This window comes from Mastigoproctus giganteus, chromosome 8 (assembly GCF_048544385.1).
Source record: "Mastigoproctus giganteus isolate SK-2022 chromosome 8, ASM4854438v1, whole genome shotgun sequence".
Classification (NCBI taxonomy): domain Eukaryota; kingdom Metazoa; phylum Arthropoda; class Arachnida; order Uropygi; family Thelyphonidae; genus Mastigoproctus; species Mastigoproctus giganteus.
Genome location: NC_143582.1, coordinates 131,355,399 through 131,375,301, shown reverse-complemented (window position 1 = coordinate 131,375,301; position 19,903 = coordinate 131,355,399). Strand labels below are relative to the sequence as shown.

At 37.4% G+C, this 19,903-nt stretch overlaps 1 protein-coding gene across 2 annotated transcripts in view; it reads right to left on the bottom strand.

The window, feature by feature from the left end:
* LOC150081824 (ATP-binding cassette sub-family C member 8-like) overlaps positions 1-19,903 on the bottom strand; it is a 1,084,700-nt gene that overhangs the window by 1,023,292 nt on the left and 41,505 nt on the right. For both annotated transcript variants that reach the window (XM_090378918.1, XM_090378919.1), the window contains exon 3: positions 697-753. In XM_090378918.1, the coding sequence (XP_090235044.1) occupies positions 697-753 (57 nt within the window). The remainder of the gene's footprint in view (positions 1-696; positions 754-19,903) is intronic.

Here is a 19,903-nt window from a genome sequence, read left to right as displayed (position 1 = left end):
ATGTTTACTATGGATACTACACAGTTTCATTAAATGTTTCTTTAAATATTCGTTCAGAGAAGATTAAGATTATCCTGCTTTTTTTTAGGCCTTGGAGATGCTGGAGTCATCCACTGAGAGAACTGAACCATTGTTTCTGGGTCACAGCTATGCAACCACAATCTTCACCTGTAATGATGGAAGAAACGAAGTGTGGGCCAGCATCAACACATTAATGAATATTCTGACATGCAAGGCTTGCACTCTCTGTGACTGTGATCATCAATAAGGATGCAAGGCATAAACTTTGCTGAATTATATCGCATTCCCAAATCGTACATTAAAATTGACTAACTCAACCCACAAGTAATACCAATTTCACTAGCAACTTTGTGAATAGTAAAACGTGGTTCATTCCTGCTGAGTCCATGAATAGCAGTAATTGAATCACTGGTCTTGATAGTTGAGGGATGGCCAGAGCAAGGATCACCTTTGACAGACAAATGACCCTTTTTAAACTTAAACTACTGCAAAGCCTTCTATAACACACAGAAACTTATCCAAAAGGAGATTTTTTAACGATTCGCAGATTTCTATTGTACTTCTCCATAATTTGAAAGAAAATATAATGTATAATAGCATGGTGCTGTTTTCATATTAGGGAACACTATATTAATTATTATATCCCTAAACTTCTACATCATAAATAAGGTTTACCTTTTCCTTCATGAAATTTTTATTAAACCTTTGAAACTGGTACTCTGCCATTTCTTCCTATAAATGAAATAAAATAAATCATGCATTCATTCAAAGATAATATGTATAATAAGATTTAAAGGTGTGAAATAATATTATAACTACCATTCCTAACACACACATTAATTTTAAGACCTTTAGTGTTTGGTGTGTAAATTATAGAGAGTAATTAGAGAGCCATCAAGCAAATACACAATAGCATTGGATGCCTATATTTTTTTACATAGTATGATGGAATTTGTTTGTAAACATGTAAAATATAGGAGTTTGTTAGTATTGAAGTAAAACTAATTTTAATAAGTGATTTTTATGCACAGAAAACCATTTGCACATATCAGCTGAAGTTTACTATAACTGCAACCACTGTTTCTTCAGAGATGCCTTCAGAGCAACTGTGATTTCACCTTTCAATCCTTAATGTGGATTATTGCTGCAGACACTGTCCTCAGAAAACCCAAAGAAACAATCACAGATTCAGATCCAGCAAGTACAATGGCCAAACTCATCAAATCACATATCCTCCAGCGCCTCCGTAGCCAGGTGGGAAGGAGCAGCAGTGCGTAGCACACGCTTCTTGATTAGACCGGGATTCGAGCCCGTCACCACCAAATATGGAGGATGCAGAAAGGTCAGGGAATAACCACCGCATATCCCGGAGCAATATGGCCTTAGTTGCTAATGCTCCTAAAAACCAAATAACAAACAAACAACAACAAAAACATATCCTCCAGAATACCAATAAAGATAACCATATCACTCAAATAATGAAGAATCACATCTGCTGTATGTGGCATTGTCAGATCTTGTTAGAAAAATGTCTGTTCCATGTTCACTACCTTAAAGAGTTGGAACAAAGTGGTCTTTAAAGAATTTCAGATAGCATTCTATATTAATTGAGTCTTCCAGAAAAACTGCTCTGACAATTCTCACTGATGAAATTGCACATCACACTGCATTTTTAAACTGTGCATGATTAAAAAGTATTTTCATAACTGCATTGAAATTCTCAATGCCACATGTTTGCATGTTCTGTTTATTGACATAACCACTAAGTTGGAAGTATGTTTCATTGGTAGTGAATAACTATTGTCTTGTGGTCCAAATACTTAAAAAAAAAAAAAAAAAAAAAATCAATCACAAAAGGCTAATTACCTTTCTTTATCTCAAAATGGGTAAAAGGGCAGTGTTAAATATAACTGAAAAGAAAGAGGTGTGCAGTTACAAAGAAATATATCCTGGTATTTTTCATTCGATCCATTTTTCTGCTGTATGGGGTAAAGCAATAAGTCAGTGCTGTGTTGGAGACATTCTTAGTGAACAAAAGAAGAGGCTGAATCAAAAAAGTGAATCAGTGAAGTGGCTTAAGGGACCAAAACATGGAAAGCTGGAAGATGCGTTAGTTCTTTGGATTGGACAGATTAATGCAAGAAATGGAATGGTAAATGAGGTAATTAAGGAGCAGGCAAAATTAAGTGGAGAACAGATGGGAATCAGAGATTTTATGTACAGCAATTGGCTGCATCGTTTAAGCAGCACCATCAATTGATTCAACAAAATAGATATGGAGAAACAGCTGAGGTTGACAAGGAATTAGTGGAACAATATCATCAAAGAATTTAATATTTTTAAAAAATACAATCAATGAAACATTTATAACATGGGTGAAACATCTCTCTTTTACAGAATGCAACCGACAAAACTATAGAGTGGTACTGTGAAAGGGTATAAAAAAATAAAAGCAAAAGTCATCCTAGCATTCTGTACAACTGCCGATGGGAGTGACAAAGGGACTGAAAATGGAAGGGCAGCAAAACCTCAGTGCTTTAAGAATTTCAACCCATCAATTTAAATGAATTATAGAAATAACAGTAAAGCACGGATGACTACAGTAGAACTTTGTGAATGGCTATAAAATTTCAACAAAAAAAATGAGAACTGCAATATATTTTTGCTCTTAGATAATGCTCCTTGCCATAAAGCAGTGGACCTTCATAATGTGGCAATCGAGTTCCTACCTCCTAATGCCACAGATTTCCTAAAGCCTCTTGATGGTGTAATTATTAAGAGTTTTAAGGCAAATTACAGGTGATATCAGGTGAAGAAGATGCCGTCCTCTGTGTGCCGGGTGGAAGGAGATCTGAATTAGAGTCCTGTCAGTGACATGAGGAGTTTTTATGGGCCTCTTTCAGCTGGTAGGCAGAGAATCAACCACGGAACATGCACAATTTATTATTATTTTATTATTATCATCTGTTTATTCCACAAGAGGAATCACCCTGGGACAGCTAAGGCTTTATCACTGATGCTCCTAAAACCCTATAACAACTAATAATAGTGTGCCATCATAACCTTATTTCCATTTACCCTGGTATTTTATTTTATTTCGGCATTGATATCTTGATAAAATCTTTCACCGCATCACAGTTATGAAAGAGTATTCAGGGTAGATGTGCAGAAAATAAGCTATTAGACTTCTAGCCTTGTAAATAATTTTTATATATATATATATATATATATATATATATATATATATATTTTTTTTAATGAAACCCCCAAACACGAAAGGTATCAAAACCTATAGTACTTAGTACCGTGCATGGGTTGAAGGAGAAGTATGGGGGGAAGGGGGTGCTGGAAACTTTGCTCTAGAGACTAAACATGGGTTTCACCACTTCAAGCCTCCAATAAGCAAAGTGGTAGAAATTGAGCATATAATAAAGCATAACAAAAAGATAGAGTATCGATAATAATTGTTTGCCTGAAGAGTCCTTGAAAGAAGCATTGTGTATATGATCAAACTTTCACAAGATGACATTTCACCATGAACAATAAGTAACAGTTGGACTCACAGTGGACTTATCGAAAAAGTTAATTTAGATGAAATAGACATATTGGTTGTGTTCCTAGAAACCTTGTGCAATATAAATAACAGGCCTAATGGGAAAAATAGGGTTAGATGCTGACCACCATAAGATTGAACACACATTTGGAAGCAAAACATCACCAAGAGAAATACATAATTTTACGTAAGAAAATATTGCTAATGCTTTTGCTTTTATTGTAAGCAAACTTGTTCCTGATCTCTTCTTTGTCCGATCTTTTAACCCAACAGATAACATTCCAGCTCTTCCAATTCTTTACGTCTTTTTTTTTTTATTATTATTAGTTATATGGTGCAAGGAAGCCTGAGGCTTATGCTGCACCAGCTAAAAAAAAATTCCCTAGTTACCCTGAGAGAGAGAGAGAGAGAGAGAGAGAGAGAGAGAGAGAGAGAAAGAGAGAGAGAGAGAGAGAGAGAGAGAGAGAGAGAGAGAGAGAAAGAGAGAGAGAGAGAGAGAGAGAGAGAGAGAGAGAGAGAGAGAGAGAGAGAGAGAGAGTCAAAAGTAGAAGAGAATCACCAAGAAAGAGAAGAATGATGATACTAAGCTCAGGACCCTGGGTGTGCCAAGCCCATACACACCAGATGTGGGCCCCTGGGGATGTCTTGATCTAATGTCTTTTGTTACACTCTGAGTTGTTCTTGCTATAAAAGTTGCTTTTATTTTCTCTGCATTCTTTCTAATTGTTCTCAGTGATTAGGTTAGGTAATAAGGTTTCCTAACTTCGTCTGTCACACCAACATATCAATCAATATATCGTTCTTGAGTTCTACTGCCACTACTGATAACATGCACCATCTGTTACCCGAGAATGCAGGAAGAAACTGGGGTAGTAGCAAACCAATTTGTCTGGCAAGTTCCAGTAGTTCTCGTGTTGGCTTTCTTTACCTTAGCCACTTTTCTTTTTCTCTCTCTGAATATTGCAGTATCTTCACCAGCATGCTCCCTTTTCACACCGTTTAAGTATTTTACTCATTTTCAGGGAAGAAAACACAATTACAGTATAAAAAGAACAAAAATGAGGAGGCACGTTGGATACACACGTGTAGCAACTAAGTAAACAATGCAGTAATTTCTTGTAATCCTGCCATTTCTTGTAAAGACAAATCCAAATCATGCATAAGCAAATTTGGTTCATGTTATATGTGATATCATTCCCCTTTTTATAAATTATGAATGATCGAATTCATGTAGTGTAAACACATGTTATACGAGGACTGACTGTAGTATAAAAAAAAAACATTATGGGAATCCTCCTGTCTCGAAACATGTTGGACAGACAATTTGTGTAATCAAGACCAGCTAATATTCGTAAAATCGGACAAATGCTAACTTCTTATGATTTTCTTTTGTAGAGAATCTGTGTCCTCATTTTGAATTTAAATCAATGTTTTGAATTTAAACCAAATAAAAATAGAATAATAAATGGATTATACAGGGTGTCTCAAAAATATTGGTACAAATGTTTAGGGGAGGTAGGTAACATCTAAAGAAATGTGAATCGCATAGGAACCCATAATCGGAAACGTCATGGGAAAGTAGTAGCAGAGGCACAAGAAGCAGAAATGACACAAGTCAGTAATTAGTGGCAAACATTTATTTGACATAATATTAACAATGGAGTAAGAGATGGATACATTTCATGATGTCACAACAGATGTTCGAAGGTTCCACCATGAGACGCGATGCATGCGTGACACCGATGCAGCATGGATTGGCGGACACTGTCGAACACACCTGGACTTTCTTTGACAGTAGTAGCAGCGCAGACGAGATCCATTTCCATCTCCACAGGCAATTCATACACGATAGATTTGAGGGCGCCCCCCCCAACCTTCGTATTGTCTGCAAACTTGGACATTAAGACTGACATACCATCATCAATATCATTTATAAATATAGAAAACAACAATGGACCCAATCCTGAGGGACTCCACTAATAACATTAGTCCATGATGAGCAGTGTCCATTGATTACCACTCTGTCTTCTCGCACTCAACGATCCCTTTATCCATATCAGCAATTTGCCTCCAATGCCACACTGCTCCAATTTGTGCAGCAGTCTTCCATGTGCAACAGTATCAAAGGCTTTTCTAAGATCCAAATAAATCATATCAAAGTTATTCTTTGCATGCAGTTCCTTTGTGACTAGATAGTATCCAATCAAATTTGTCCAGACAAGACTTCCCCTTAACAAAACCATGCTGTGTCCGAGCTATAACTGAAGTCTTGTCTAGATGATCCTGCATTGCTTGTTTAACCACTGACTCCATTAATTTCCCTGGAACAGAAGTTAAACTAACAGGTCTGTAATTACCTGTGTCTCCCTTTGATCCTCCTCCTTTGTGGATTGGGGTCACATTTGCACATCTCCATTCCATGGGTACCTCCCCTGAGTCCAGGGAAGCTCTCATAATTATGGCTAAGGGTTTGCTTACTTCCTTTGCAACCTCCTTTAATATAACTGGACAAATTCCATCCACCACATGTGCCTTTCTTGTGTTTATCTTCAACAATTTCTCCTCCACTTTACTCTCAGTTATTACAAGATTAATCTAGCTTACTGCCAGAGTTGAATAACTCCTCATGTGTGAATGTAGATGCAAAATATTCTTTAGTTTGTTAGCTACCTGAGCAGGATCATCAACAGTTGAACCATCGATATCGAGTGGACCAATCTGATTCTTTCTGTTCCTCTTGAGTTTACATAAATAAAGAACTCTTTGCTGTTTTTCGTTGCATCCTTTGCAAAAGATTTCTCGTAATCTGCCTTCGCCTGCCTAACCTCCGTTGTGACTTGGTTACAGACCAGCTTATATCTATCATAGGCTTCTGTGTCACATGTTAATTTATATGTATCCCATGCATTTTTCTTCTCTGTCACATGTCTAATTAGTTCATCTGACATCCATTTAATCCTAAATCTTGAACAATATTTCTTTGTTGGTATGAAAAGCCTAGTAGCTTCCAATATTAATTCTATTTGTTATCTATTTTTATTTGGTTTAAATTCAAACATTGATTTAAATTCAAAATGAGCACAGATTCTCTACAAGAGAAAATCACAATGAGTTAGCATTTGTCTGATTTTTTCGAATATTAACGGGTCTTGATTACTCAAGTTGTCTGTCCAACATGTTTAGATGAAACTGAAGATAATCCTATCCAGGAGTTGCAAATAGCCATGGATGATCTTCCAATTGTGACTGCATCTATGTCTCCTGAATAATTTCTTGCAGTCAACCAAGAAGACACTGCTTTTGGAGAAATGACAACAGGAAACCACTGAATTAATACAAAGAAATGAGCTTTCATTTGACAGTGACTGTGAAGAAGATGAGAAGGAAGTTTGTGAAAAGGTGACAGTTAAGGAGGCTAAGGTATGTCTTCAAAAAATTTGTTAATTTCTTGAAAAGAACTTGGAAAGACTTGATAACACCTAATGAAACATATGTTGATCTGGACATTTGACAAAAAGAAAATTCAGACAAAACCTGATAAGTACTTTGAATAATATTAATTTTAATACATTGAGAAATCCTGTAAGGTATAACTGATGTTTTTTTCAATATACTAGATAATTATTGTAAATGAAGCAACTTATTTCTCATAATTATTATTAATCTTTACTTTGAGTATCAGGGTAATCCCTAAATATTCTTCTATACGCATTATATTTCTTTATATTGTTTATATGCATAAATATATTTTGATATTTCCTTTTTCTACAAGGGATATAATAATATCATAATTCATCAATTTGTTAAAGCCAAAATAATTACTTTGTGTAGTTCTTATTGTTTTAAGTACAGAAACTCCCCAACTTACGTAATATTCGACTTCCGTAAATTCGACTTTACATAAGTTTTTGCCTGCTGGTGTAAACTTAAAAAAATGGAAACACATTTTGCATCGTGTAGGAATAAATAGAGGTATTGTGAAAATATCGCAATGTGAACCCAATAACACATTGTTATTTTGGTAATTCATTCCAAGACCTCGGAAGTTGAAATTTTCGCTATATAACTAAGCTATTTATCTCTCTAAAAGGTCATTTTTATAATGAAGTGATATCCTTTCATTGTCATCATGTGTTCCGTTATAATAAACAATCTTGAACATCTTTGTTGATATTTTTCTAAAGAACATTTCTGGAAGTAACGACCATAAAACAATTTGTATTTTCCATGTTATTTGGGCTTTTCTGTTATACAATCTATTATAAATGGGTAGTAAACTCAATCTTATTGTATTTGCGATAATCCTGATAACTGGAATTGTGTGGGTTTTTACGTTATTATGGTGATGTGTGTTTCCCTTTCACTGAAATCTTCAATCATATAAGAAGCATAAAAAAAGTTTTCAGAATCTTCTCTTTATTCCTATTTACTTATTACAATGATGAAGGGAAAGAAACCAATGGAAAGTGCAAGTGGTGGCAGTGCTAGGAAACCAAACAAAATTGATTTAAAAATGAAGATGAAAATGATTGAAAAGTAAGCAGCAGAACAAAGTTTGTGATCTACTGCATGGGAATTAAGTCTTGCTGCTTCAACAGTGAATGCTATTTCAAAGGACAGTGCACGTATAAAAGAACATGTTAAAGGATCAATGCATTTAAGATCAACAGTGATTACAAAGCAGTGTTCAGGTGCTATACAGAAGATGGAAAACTGTTAATAATAGGGAGCAAAAATCGTATTCAGAAGCTAGTGCCCCAGAGTCTAACGGCCATTCAAGCAAAAGCAAGAAGTATTTACGAAGATATTAAGGATAAGTATGGTCAACCCCAAGTCAAAGTTCATGGCAAGCAACAGGTGATTTAATAGGTTCAAGCAACGCACTAGTTTGCACAATGTTAAAGTATGCAGTGAAGTTGCCAGTGCCGATTCTGCAGCAGCAAAGAAATTTTGTGATATGTTCAAAAAAAACCTTCTAAATTTCCACTGCCCTCAACTTCTGCAGCGGCATACTTATCAGCTGGAGACGATACTGGCAACGATGCTTGAAAGGAAAAACCTGTCCCCTACCTTTTTTTGGAATTTTATAATTTTGAAATTTTTGTAATTGCATACATTTGTAATTTTTCCTACATGAGATAAAAAAAATTGAATAAATAATTCTATTTACATGTCTGTCGACCTTTTCGTTTTTGCTTCAATCAAATTCAGCAAGCATAGTTGCGAGTTCTGTATAAGCCTTTAGGAAAATTCCAACTTATATAAAATTCAACTTTCACAGAGTTTCACAGAATGCAACCCTCACGTAAGTTGGGGGGGGGGGGTCCTGTACCTCAATTTAGCACCCTCCCAGATTTAATGCCAATGTCAGTGGGAAACAAATGGTGGCAATAAATCTAAATTCAACTATAGTTCTTCCTTGAATTTATTCAACCCACCAACTTCCATAAGCAATCAACCACCCATTGGCTGAAGCCAAATTCCTGCACATCTATCCTGCAACCATCCTTTCTCAATTTGAATTTATGTTGTACCCCCATGTGTGTAGTCTCAGCAAGAGGAAGAATGCCATCAATATTTAGCTCACTCTATCCATTCAAGGCCTTAAACACCTCAATCAGATCTCCCAGCAGGTGCCTAGTATCCAGATGCTACTATTTGAAGAACTCAAGCTTCTCTTAGTTAAGAGCACCCTTTTGTTCCCTTCACCAATCTGGCTGCCTTTCTCTGCACCTGTTCCAGCAAATTTACATCTTTCCTAAGGTAAGGCCTCCAGACCTGTATACATTACTCAAGAAGTGGCCTAACCATGGCCTTGTACAATGGGATAATCACCTCCTTGTCACTGCTGGCAAAGTTTTTGCATATCATTGACAAAACCCCATGAGCTGCTCTGGCAGTCTACCTGCACTGCTCAGAAAATTTCATATCTGACTGCACAATTAACCTGAGGCCTTTTTCGTTTTCCAGTACCTACCCTGAGTATAGTATACCACACAGTTGATATGTTAATCTGGGATTACTGCTATCCACAAGCCATTTGTCAATGTTAAACTTCAACTGCCATTTCTCACCCGATCAATATAATTTTTCTAGATCTTGTTGCAGCTTGGCCACCTTCGTATCACCTGCAAACTTAAACATTAAGCAAGCTTGATATACCTTCATCAATATCATTCAAAAATATTGAAAACAACAATGGACACTGAACACTGGGAGACACCACTAATAACACTGGTCCACAAAGAGCAGTTCCCATTAATAACCACTCTCTGCCTTCTCCCACTCAACCATCCCTTTTTTCATAGCTGTAAATTGCCCTTAATGCCACACTGCTCCAGTTTGTGCAGCAGTCATATGTACAACGGTATCAAAAGCCTTCCTTTTGATACTGTTTGGAATTAAAGTATGTAACATTAAAATTATTTTTTTAATCCAGTTCCTTGGTTACTGCATCTCAGTATCCAATCAGATTGGTCAGACAAGATCCCGACCCTTAAGAAATGCAATTATACTGCTATTACTGCAGTATAATTGCATTGCTTCTTTAACCAGTGACTATTATTTTGCTGGGACTAGGGTTGCCAGGTCCTACGTTTTTCCTGTAGGCTTTCCATTTTTTGGTTGATTTTAGTGTTTATGTTTTTAATTTGCCTGTAAGTAAGTTTCTTTTTTTTTTTTTTCTTTTTACAATGAAAATCATGTTTTAAACGTCCCGGTAAATATAGTTAAAAGTTGGTTGATAATACAACCATCAGATGACGCTGAAACTATTCAAAAACTGTTGGCAACAATGATTTTTCAACAGTTTCCTACCATGAGAAAGGCAGAAGGAAGAAGTCGGGGAACATATTGTTCTTTCACTTTCACTGTCCATCGTGTAGGAGAAGGATGCAATATGGTTTATCACATGTTGAAATGTGAAGTTGTTAATAAGTTATAGTAAGGAATATTGAACTTTATAGAAATTTAAAGTATATTGTGTGCTATTATTGGTAGTTTTAAATATAAAAACGTTTGTGCACATTATTTCTTCTTAATAGTTCTTTCTTTCTCAAATTGAGAGAAAGATCCTAGGACAGATGTGGGCTTTGGATTATTTGTTGAGGTAAGATTAACAAATTATTATATACTGTTAATTTAATTCTCTCCACATTGTTAAGCTGACAGACAATATTTGATATTTGTGTAACTTTTACTATTACATTTTTTTTTTATTATTATTATTTTCAGATTGCCATTGAATAATTTTTGATAGAATGAGTAAAGAATCACAATCCATTAGTCCTCCAAACACTCCTCAAAAGAAAAAGAAGAAATTGCAGTATAAGCAAGTCTACTTAAAGAAGTGGGAAGAAAATTTTGCATGGATGGCTCCAGCTTCTTCAGAAGATCGTGCCTACTGCAAATTGTGCAACAAGAATTTTTCTACCAGTCATGGCTGTCAATTCGACATTAAGCAGTATGCCCAATATAAAGGGCATCAGCAAAAAGAAAAGGGAAATGTATAAAACAAGTTATCAAGCTATTTTGTTAGTTTTAAAAAACCAAAATATGACAGTGTGACAGCATGTGAACTAGGGTTAATATACCACAATGTGAAACATAATCATAGTTATAATAGTTTTGACAGTGATAACAAACTGGGATCATCCTTATTCCATGATTCTGATATTGCAACAAAATTGTGTTGTGGAAGAACAAAACCAGAACTGTTAGTTAAAAATGTTCTAGCTCCTAAAAGTGTAGAAGACTTTGTGGACATTCTTAATGATCCAACTAAATGCATAGTCGGTTCTTTTGCATTGCTACAAATGCTTCAAACAAAGGCAACAGAAAGCTTTTTGCCATATGCATTAGATATTTTGATCCTACTAAAGGTACAGAAAATAAATTGTTAGGTGTTGTTGAAAGGGCTGATGAAACAGCTATTTCTATATCTGAAATGTTAGAAAAGCTTGAGGCTTTTCTAACATTTCAGAAAAACATTTCTAACATTCCTTCACCCAAAATATATTTCTGCTTACAATGCTGATAATGCAAATGTAAATTTTGAAAAATATCACTCTGTTTTTTCAGTTGTTAAGGACAAGTACTGCCAATATTATTAAAGCTAATTGTGCTAACCATATATAGCAATGAAATATGCTTGTGACAATTTTGAAGTAGATATAGAAAACATTGTATGAAAAAAATTACAATTTTTTTTCTGTATCAGCTAAAAGAATGAAAAACTTAGAATCATTTTTTGACTTTATGGAGCTGGACTGGTCTGAATTGGTAAGCCATGTACCAACATCTCATTGGTACATGGCTTACCCTTAACACCAGCTGCCAAATGATTACTTCAAAACTGGCCTGCTATTAAGAGCTATTTCCAAAGTATTAATGATTTCCCCAAATTTTTCTACAAATTATTTCAAAATGAGGATACAGATTCAGAAATAAAACTGCAAGTGGTTTTTAACTTTTTTGTCAATGTTGGAGAATTGCCAGATGTTACAACTAAAATCCTTGAGAAAAGTGACTTGAGTATTATAGATTCATGCAAATCAAAGAATCCAGGATCAATACTTCGGAAATTCTGCAAAGCAATTTTTGAAAAAGTTACCCCAATGCAAACAGAAAAAGACTGTTGATGAATGTAGTGATTTTTATTCAAATCAATTGCAATACCTAAAAAAAAACTGACTTCAGTGAGAAAAATTTAATAAGTGTTCTAAGTTAATAAACTTTTCTCTGGAAACAGAAGAAATTAAGTATCAAGATTTTGAAATGACATTTGATATTTTTCAACTCCAAGAATGTGCAAATCTGGATGAGTTGTATGAAAAGTTTTGTGAGAATACGTTAAAGTTGTTGGAAAGTGTTCAGTGTACAGGAAGTGATGTGCACAAGTGGCTTGATTTTTTTTTTCCAAAGTTCCTAAAGAAAATGTATCCAGTATCAGTAAAATAGTAGGATATTTGTTAAGTATTCCTGGCCCAAATGCTGTAGTATAAAGGGTTTTTTCGTTAACGAAACTGAAGTGGACAGATGTCAGAAACAGAAGTCACTGAGAATTAATCAAAGCAGAGTTCCAGATTGCAATGAATTTTTCTTTTACATTCGGTCCTCAAGGTTCTCTCAGGCCAGACAAGCTGTACTTGCTACCTGGGAGTCTAAAATGCTGATGGAACTGATATCTGGCGAAGTCCAGATGGTCTGTGACAGCCAAATCCTCTGCTTGCACCTTCACAATGGTGGGACTGTTAGTAATCCTGGGTATAACCTCCATGCACAAGCACACTGAGTGACCATGCAGGTATGAACCAACGTAAGCAGGGGTCGAGGTATGGCGCCCACACATGGAGGAATGCTGCCCCTCTGTGTTACCAGGCAATACTAGTGGGTAGATGACTCTCATCAACAGGTGCAATACCACCACTTTACTTATTGGAGGCTTGAAGTGGTGGAACACATGTTTAGTCACCAGAGCTAAGTTGCAGTCAACACTTCCCCATCTCTTCTATCATGCAGTATGACTGATGACTTTTGAGGTTATGATGAACATGAAGACAAGTGCAATACCACCTATATACTTATATTTCAAGAGTACAGCTCTAAAACAGTGTTCACAGACCGGCCACTAGATAGTACCGCTAGTCGGTAACTCTTTAGGAGGCTTCCAGATCAGCTAGTGTATAATATTGCTATGTGTATTCTGCCAGATAGTGCTGGAGGGAGTCCGAGTAGTGTGTATGCGGGGGAGCATTTTTGAGGCCACGTTATGTCAAGGATCTGGGTACATTCTTACCATGTTTACATCATATCCAAAAATTTCATTATTTCATACCGCATTTCCCCCCCCCCACTGTTTCTTACTATTGAATACACCATGAATTATCAAACTAATAGAGTAAAGTTATCTGCGAAAAGATCTAAACCTCCCAAACACTTCCTAGTTCATTTCACATACACATGTGGTCTCAGTTGTAATCTCAATGATGTCCATTTTCACTTGCAGTCTGCCAAACCCCTTGTACTTTTTCTGACAGAATCTCAGTTATTGGTTAATTCAACTACCGCTCATCTCAGTTGCCCAAATTATTCACTGTATAATTCCTTTTGCCTCAAAGGTGGTATTTGTGCATATGCCCATACCGATATTCCGTGTCAGAGACTTGGTAATTTTGAACCTCCTCTTTTCGAACTTCTCTGGCTTAAAATCTCTACCTCATTGTGTCAAATTCATCTGTTGTCTTTACCATTCTCCCAACTCCACTAATCACTTGGAGCTCTTTGACTTCCTCTCTTTGCAACTTTACTTTCTCCAGTCCAACTTTCCTCACAGTGAGGTAATTTTCCTTGGTGATTTTAATGTTCACAACTCCAGCTGACTTCCATTTTCTAGTCACACCGACCCAGCTGGTCAAGATGCTGAGGCTTTTGCAATTACTAATACCCTACAAGCACAAGAACACCGGACAATCCTAACCATATGGCCAAAACACTCGATCTTTTTCTCACAAACAACTCGTCTAAGTACACAGTCGAGATGAGTAGTCCTTTAGGCACCTCATATCATAACTTGGTAACTGTCTCTTGTCCAATGCAGCCTTTATCTCATGGCTATTCCCGACCCCTTATTGTTTGACATTACAAGAATGCAAAGTGGGATGACCTGCGAGATTTCTTTTCTTCTTTTCCTAAATCGATTACTGTCTCAAACCTTCTGATGTCAATGTTTGCTCAGATCATGTCAGTGAAATTAATATTGTAGAAATGGAATCCTTTATTCTAAACTGCATTTTAAAATCCCATCCTTTATCTAAACCTTGGTTTTCCAATAAATGTGCTAAGGCTGTTCAAGAGAAGAACGTTGCATATCGTAATTGGCTTGTTTCCAATTCTTCAGTTTCATTTTCTGACTACACCAGAGCTCGCAACAATTGTAAAGCAGTTATTAATCAATCCAAACCAGAGTTTGAACAGGCTAAGAGTAGAAAACTTGCTTCTTGCCCTAATGGTAGACGAGCATTCTGGTCAAGCAGTTATTAATCAGTCCGAACTAGATTTTGAACAGGACAAGAGTACAAGACATGCTTCTTGCCTTAATGGCAGCTGAGCATTCTGGTCTCTTGCCAAAGCTATTGGCCGCAACTTTTACCCATCTCTGCTCCCAACTCTGTCAAAACCAGATGGTTCTGTTGTCACTTCAGCCAAGGATAAAGCTGACCTGCTAGCATCCCATTTTTCTTCCAACTGATGTATTAATGATCTTGGTAAAACACTTCCCACCATTCCCAACAAACTCCATTCAATGCCTTTTGTGGTCTTCCATCAAAACACCCCCAGGGGCTCATATCTTATCTGGGGCTTGGCACATCCAGGGGCATGAGCTGGATATCATGATTCTTCTCTTTCTTGATGATTCCTTTCTACTTCTCTCTCTCTCTCTCTCTCTCTCTCTCTCTCTCTCTCTCTCTCTCTCTCTCTCTCTCTCTCTCTCTCTCTCTCTCTCTCTCTCTCTCTCTCAGGGTAATAGGGAAATTTTTTTTTTCCCCCGCCGGTGCAGCATAAGCCTCAGGCTTCCTTGCACCATACAACTAATAATAATAATAAAAAAAAGGATGTCAGAAGGATTTTGATAAATCTTTATGCTAAGAAAGCTCCAGAGATGGTATATCTCCACTTGTTCTGAAAACCTGTGCTTCTGAACTTATTCCTGTTCTTTGCCACCCTCTTTCACTTTCTTATTCCAAAGGTGGTTTTCCTTCTGCTTGGAAATTTGCTCATATCCAGACAGTTCTTAAAAAGGGTGACAAATCCCTCCCATTCAATTGTTGTCCCTTTGCAATTTTTTTTTTTTTTTTTTTTTTTTTTTTTTTAGGTAAAACCCAAACATGAGAGGTATTAGAACCTATAGTACTAAGTACCGTGCTTGGGTTGGAGGTTGAGAAGATATTTGTTGACATTGGACTTGAACTTCTGTAGACTGTAATTTTCAGGAAATATGTAGGAAGGATGGTTGTTCCAGAAAACGGCAGATGAATGAATAAACGAGGAAGATGAAAAGTTGGTTCTGTGAGTTTGAATTTGGACAGTAAATGGATGTTGGCTGGGGGCTGCATGTGTTCGGACTATTTTGAAGGAGAGAGTGGGAATTACAGAAGCCAATTCAGAAGAACAGTACCCATGGAAATATCTGTAGAAGAGGCATGCAACAGAAACAATGCATCTATGAGACAGCGAGTGGAGAGACTCTATTAGAGATGAATCATTAATTAACCTAATTGCCCTCTTCTGAAGGGAATCAAGAAGCCCGCGAAAGGTTTTGGGCACCACCCCAAATGTGGAAAAAACATTCCACGGTAGGGCGGATTTGCGATTTATACAGAGTGACCAGCTGTTTGGAAGAAAAATAATGCCGAGAGCGAAAGAGAAAACCAAAGTTTTTTTTTAGATGCAGAGAAAGCAATATTTCTAATGTGCTTGTGCCAAGAGAGATTAGAAGTCAGGGTAATCCCCAAAAGAGGTATATCATTTGGCCTAGAAATCGGAGTGTCACCAAAAATAAGCATAGGAGAAGAAGAATCCTTTTTGCGAGATATAAGACAAGACTGAGTTTTGGAAGGATTGAAATCAACTAAATTTTCTTTGCCCCACTGGAGAATTACCTGAAGATCGGCATTTAAGAAATTGGTAGCAGATTTTCGAGAAGTTAAAGCTGATTGAGCAGAGCAAGGTTTCTCAAAATGGAAAGTGGAATGCAAGGTGCTATCATCGGAAAAACTATGGATAGCATTTCCAGTCAATGGAAGAAGGTCGTTAATATACAAGAGGAAAAGAGTGGGGGAAAGAACTGAACCTTGGGGGACACCGGCATTAGTGGAGAAGTTAGAAGACAGAGAGCCATCTACCATCACCCTCAGTGAGTGATCAGAGAGAAAACTGGATAACCAATTACAAAAAACAGTCGGCAAACCATAAGATGGAAGTTTGTTTAGAAGACCTTTATGCCAAACAGACCGAAGGCCTTTGAGATATCAAGAGCAACTACTTGTGTTTCACCGAACTGTCATCAACTGGTAACATAAGCCAGAATATCACTGACGCTCATCCATACTGGCGTTCATTGATCAGACGGAATGTTTCTAGGTAGTTTAAGAGTTGGCGGTTAATTGATTTCTCCATTAATTTAGAAAGAGCAGAAGTAATTGCAATGGGACGATAATTGGGTGGGAGAGATATGTCACCCTTTTTAGGAACTGGCTGGATATGAGCAAATTTCCAAGCAGAAGGAAAAACACCTTTGGAATAAGAAAGTGAAAAAAGGGGACAAAGAATAGGAGTAAGTTCAGGAACACAGGTTTTGAGAACAAGTGGAGAAATACCATCGGAACCTGGAGCCTTCTTAGCATCAAGATTCGTCAAAATCCTTCTGACATCCTTTTGACGGAAGACCACAGGAGGCATTGAATGGAGCATGTTGGGAATGATGGGAGGTGTTTTACCAAGATCATTAATATATGAGTTGGAAGAAAAATGGGATGCTAGCAGATCAGCTTTATCCTTGGTTGAAGTGACAACAGAACCATCTGGTTTGAACAGAGGTGGGAGCACAGATGGGCAAAAGTTGCGGCCAATAGCTTTGGCAAGAGACCAGAATGCTCAGCTACAATTTGGGCAAGAAGCAAATTTTCTACTCTTAGCCTGTTCAAACTCTAGTTTGGACTGATTAATAACTGCTTTACAATTGTTGCGAGGTTTGATGTAGGCAGAAATTGAAACTGAAGAATCAGAAACAAGCCAATTACAATATGCAACGTTCTTCTCTTGAACAGCCTTAGCACATTTATTGGAAAACCAAGGTTTAGATAAAGGATGAGATTTTAAAGTGGGATAAAGGATTCCATTCCTGCAAGAATAATTTCACTGACACGATCTGAGCAAATGTTGACATCAGAAATTTTGAAATAGTAATCCGACCAAGGTGAAGAAAAAAAGAAATCTCGCTGGCCATCCAATTTTGCATTCTTGTAATGCCAAACAACACGAGATTGGGAATAGCCATGAGACAAAGGCTCCAATGGAGAAGAGGCAATCATCAAGTTGTGATCTGAAGTACCTAAAGGACCTCTCACTTCAACTGTATACTTAGAAGGGTTGTTTGGAGAAAAAGATAAAACGAGTTGGCTGTATGATTAGGATTGTTTGGTATTCTTGTAGGTAAATGAACAATCTGTGCAAGGTCATTAGTAATTGCAAAAGCCTCAAAATCTCGAACAGCTGGGTAGATTTGACTAGAAAATGGAAGTCAGCTGCAGTTGTGAACATTAAAATCACCAAGGAAAATTACCTTACTGTTAGGAAAGATGGACTGGAGAAAATCAAGTTGCAAAGAGAGAAAGTCAAAGAGCTCCAAGTGATTAGTGGAGTTAGCATTAGTAGAGGCATGTGATGCAAGAAAGCAAGCTTATGCAGCATCATCCAAAAAAAAAAAAAAACAACTTCCACTTCACCCCTCTGTTCGTTCAAAATACCTGTCCAGCTGAGCCTTAAACTTATTTAGGCTATCAACCTCCACCACAAGGGATGGAAGTCTGTTCCACCAACCAACCACCCGCTGGCTAAAGGCAAATTTCCACACGTCTATCCTACATCTGTCTTTCCTCAATTTGAATTTATGCCCTCTCAGCTGATTGTTCTGAGCGAGAGGAAGAATCCCATCAGCATTGAGCATGCTCAAACCATTCAAGGCTTTATACACCTCTATCAGATCACCTCGCTGGTGCCTAGTCTCCAGACACTGTAATTTGCAAAACTTAAGCCTTTCTTCGTAAGAGCACCCCTTTGTTCCATTCACTAATCTTGTTGCCCTTCTCTGTACTCGTTCCAGCAGCTCTACATCCTTCTTGAAATGAGGCCTCCAGACCTGTATACAGTACTCTAGGTGTGGCCTGACCATTGCCTTATACAAGGGAATAATCACCTCTTTATCCCTGCTAGAAAAATTCCTATATATCATTGACAATACACCATGAGCTACTCTTGCAGCCCGTCTGCACTGCTCAGAGAACTTCATATCTGCCTGCACAACCACCACCAGGTCCCTTTCATTCTCTACCACTGTCAGTGTTGTACCACAGAGTTGATACGTTACTCTGGGGTTGCTGTTTCCCATGTGTAGTACTTTACATTTGTCAATGTTAAACTTCATTTGCCACCTTTCAGCCCATCTGCCTACCACTGTATCGTCTGCAAACTTCGACATTAAGCTTGATATACCATCATCAATATCATTTATGAATAGAGAAAACAATAATGGACCCAACACTGAGCCCTGAGGGACTCCACTAATAACATTAGTCCACGACGAGCAGTGTCCATTGATTACCACTCTCTGTCTTCTCCCCCTCAGCCACCCCTTTATCCACAGCAGTAATTTGCCTCCGATGTCACACTGCTCCAATTTGTGCAGCAGTCTTCCATGTGCAACAGTATCAAAAGCCTTTCTAAGTTCCAAGTATATAATATCAAAGTTTTCCCTGCATCCAGTTATTTTGTGAATGCTTCATAGTATCCAATCAAATTGGTCAGGCAAGACTTCCCCTTAACAAAACCATGCTGTGTCCGAGCTATAACTGAAGTCCTGTCTAAATGATCCTGCAGTACTTCTTTAACTAGTGCCTCCATTAATTTTCCTGGAACAGAAGTTAAACTCACAGGTCTATAATTACTTGTGTCAGCCTTTGATCCTCCTTTGTGAATTGGGGTTACATTTGCACATCTCCAGTCCGTGCGAACCTCCCCTGAGTCCAAGGAAGCTCTCATAATTATGGCTAAGGGTTTGCTTACTTCTTCTGCTGCCTCCTTTAATATAACTGAATAGATCCCATCCACCCCGGGTGCCTTTCTTGTGTTTATCTTCAACAATTTCTCCTCCACTTTACTCCCAGTTATTACAATATTCTCTAGCTTACTGCTAGAGTTGAATACACCTCTGGCTTTCCCCTCGCTAAATAACTCCTCGTGAGTGAATGTCGATGCAAAATATTCATTTAGTTTGTTAGCTACCTGAGCAGGATCATCAACAGTTGACCCATCGATATCAAGTGGACCAATCTGATTCATCCCCTTCCTTCTAGAGTTTACATAAGTAAAGAACTCTTTGCATCCCTTGCCAAAGATTTCTCGTAATCTGCCTTTATCTGCCTACCCTCCTTTGTAACTTGGTTACAGATCAACTTGTATCTATCATAGGCTTCTGTGTCATGTGTTAATTTGTATGTATCCCATGCATGTTTCTTCTCTGCCATATGCCTCATCAGTTTATCTGACATCCAT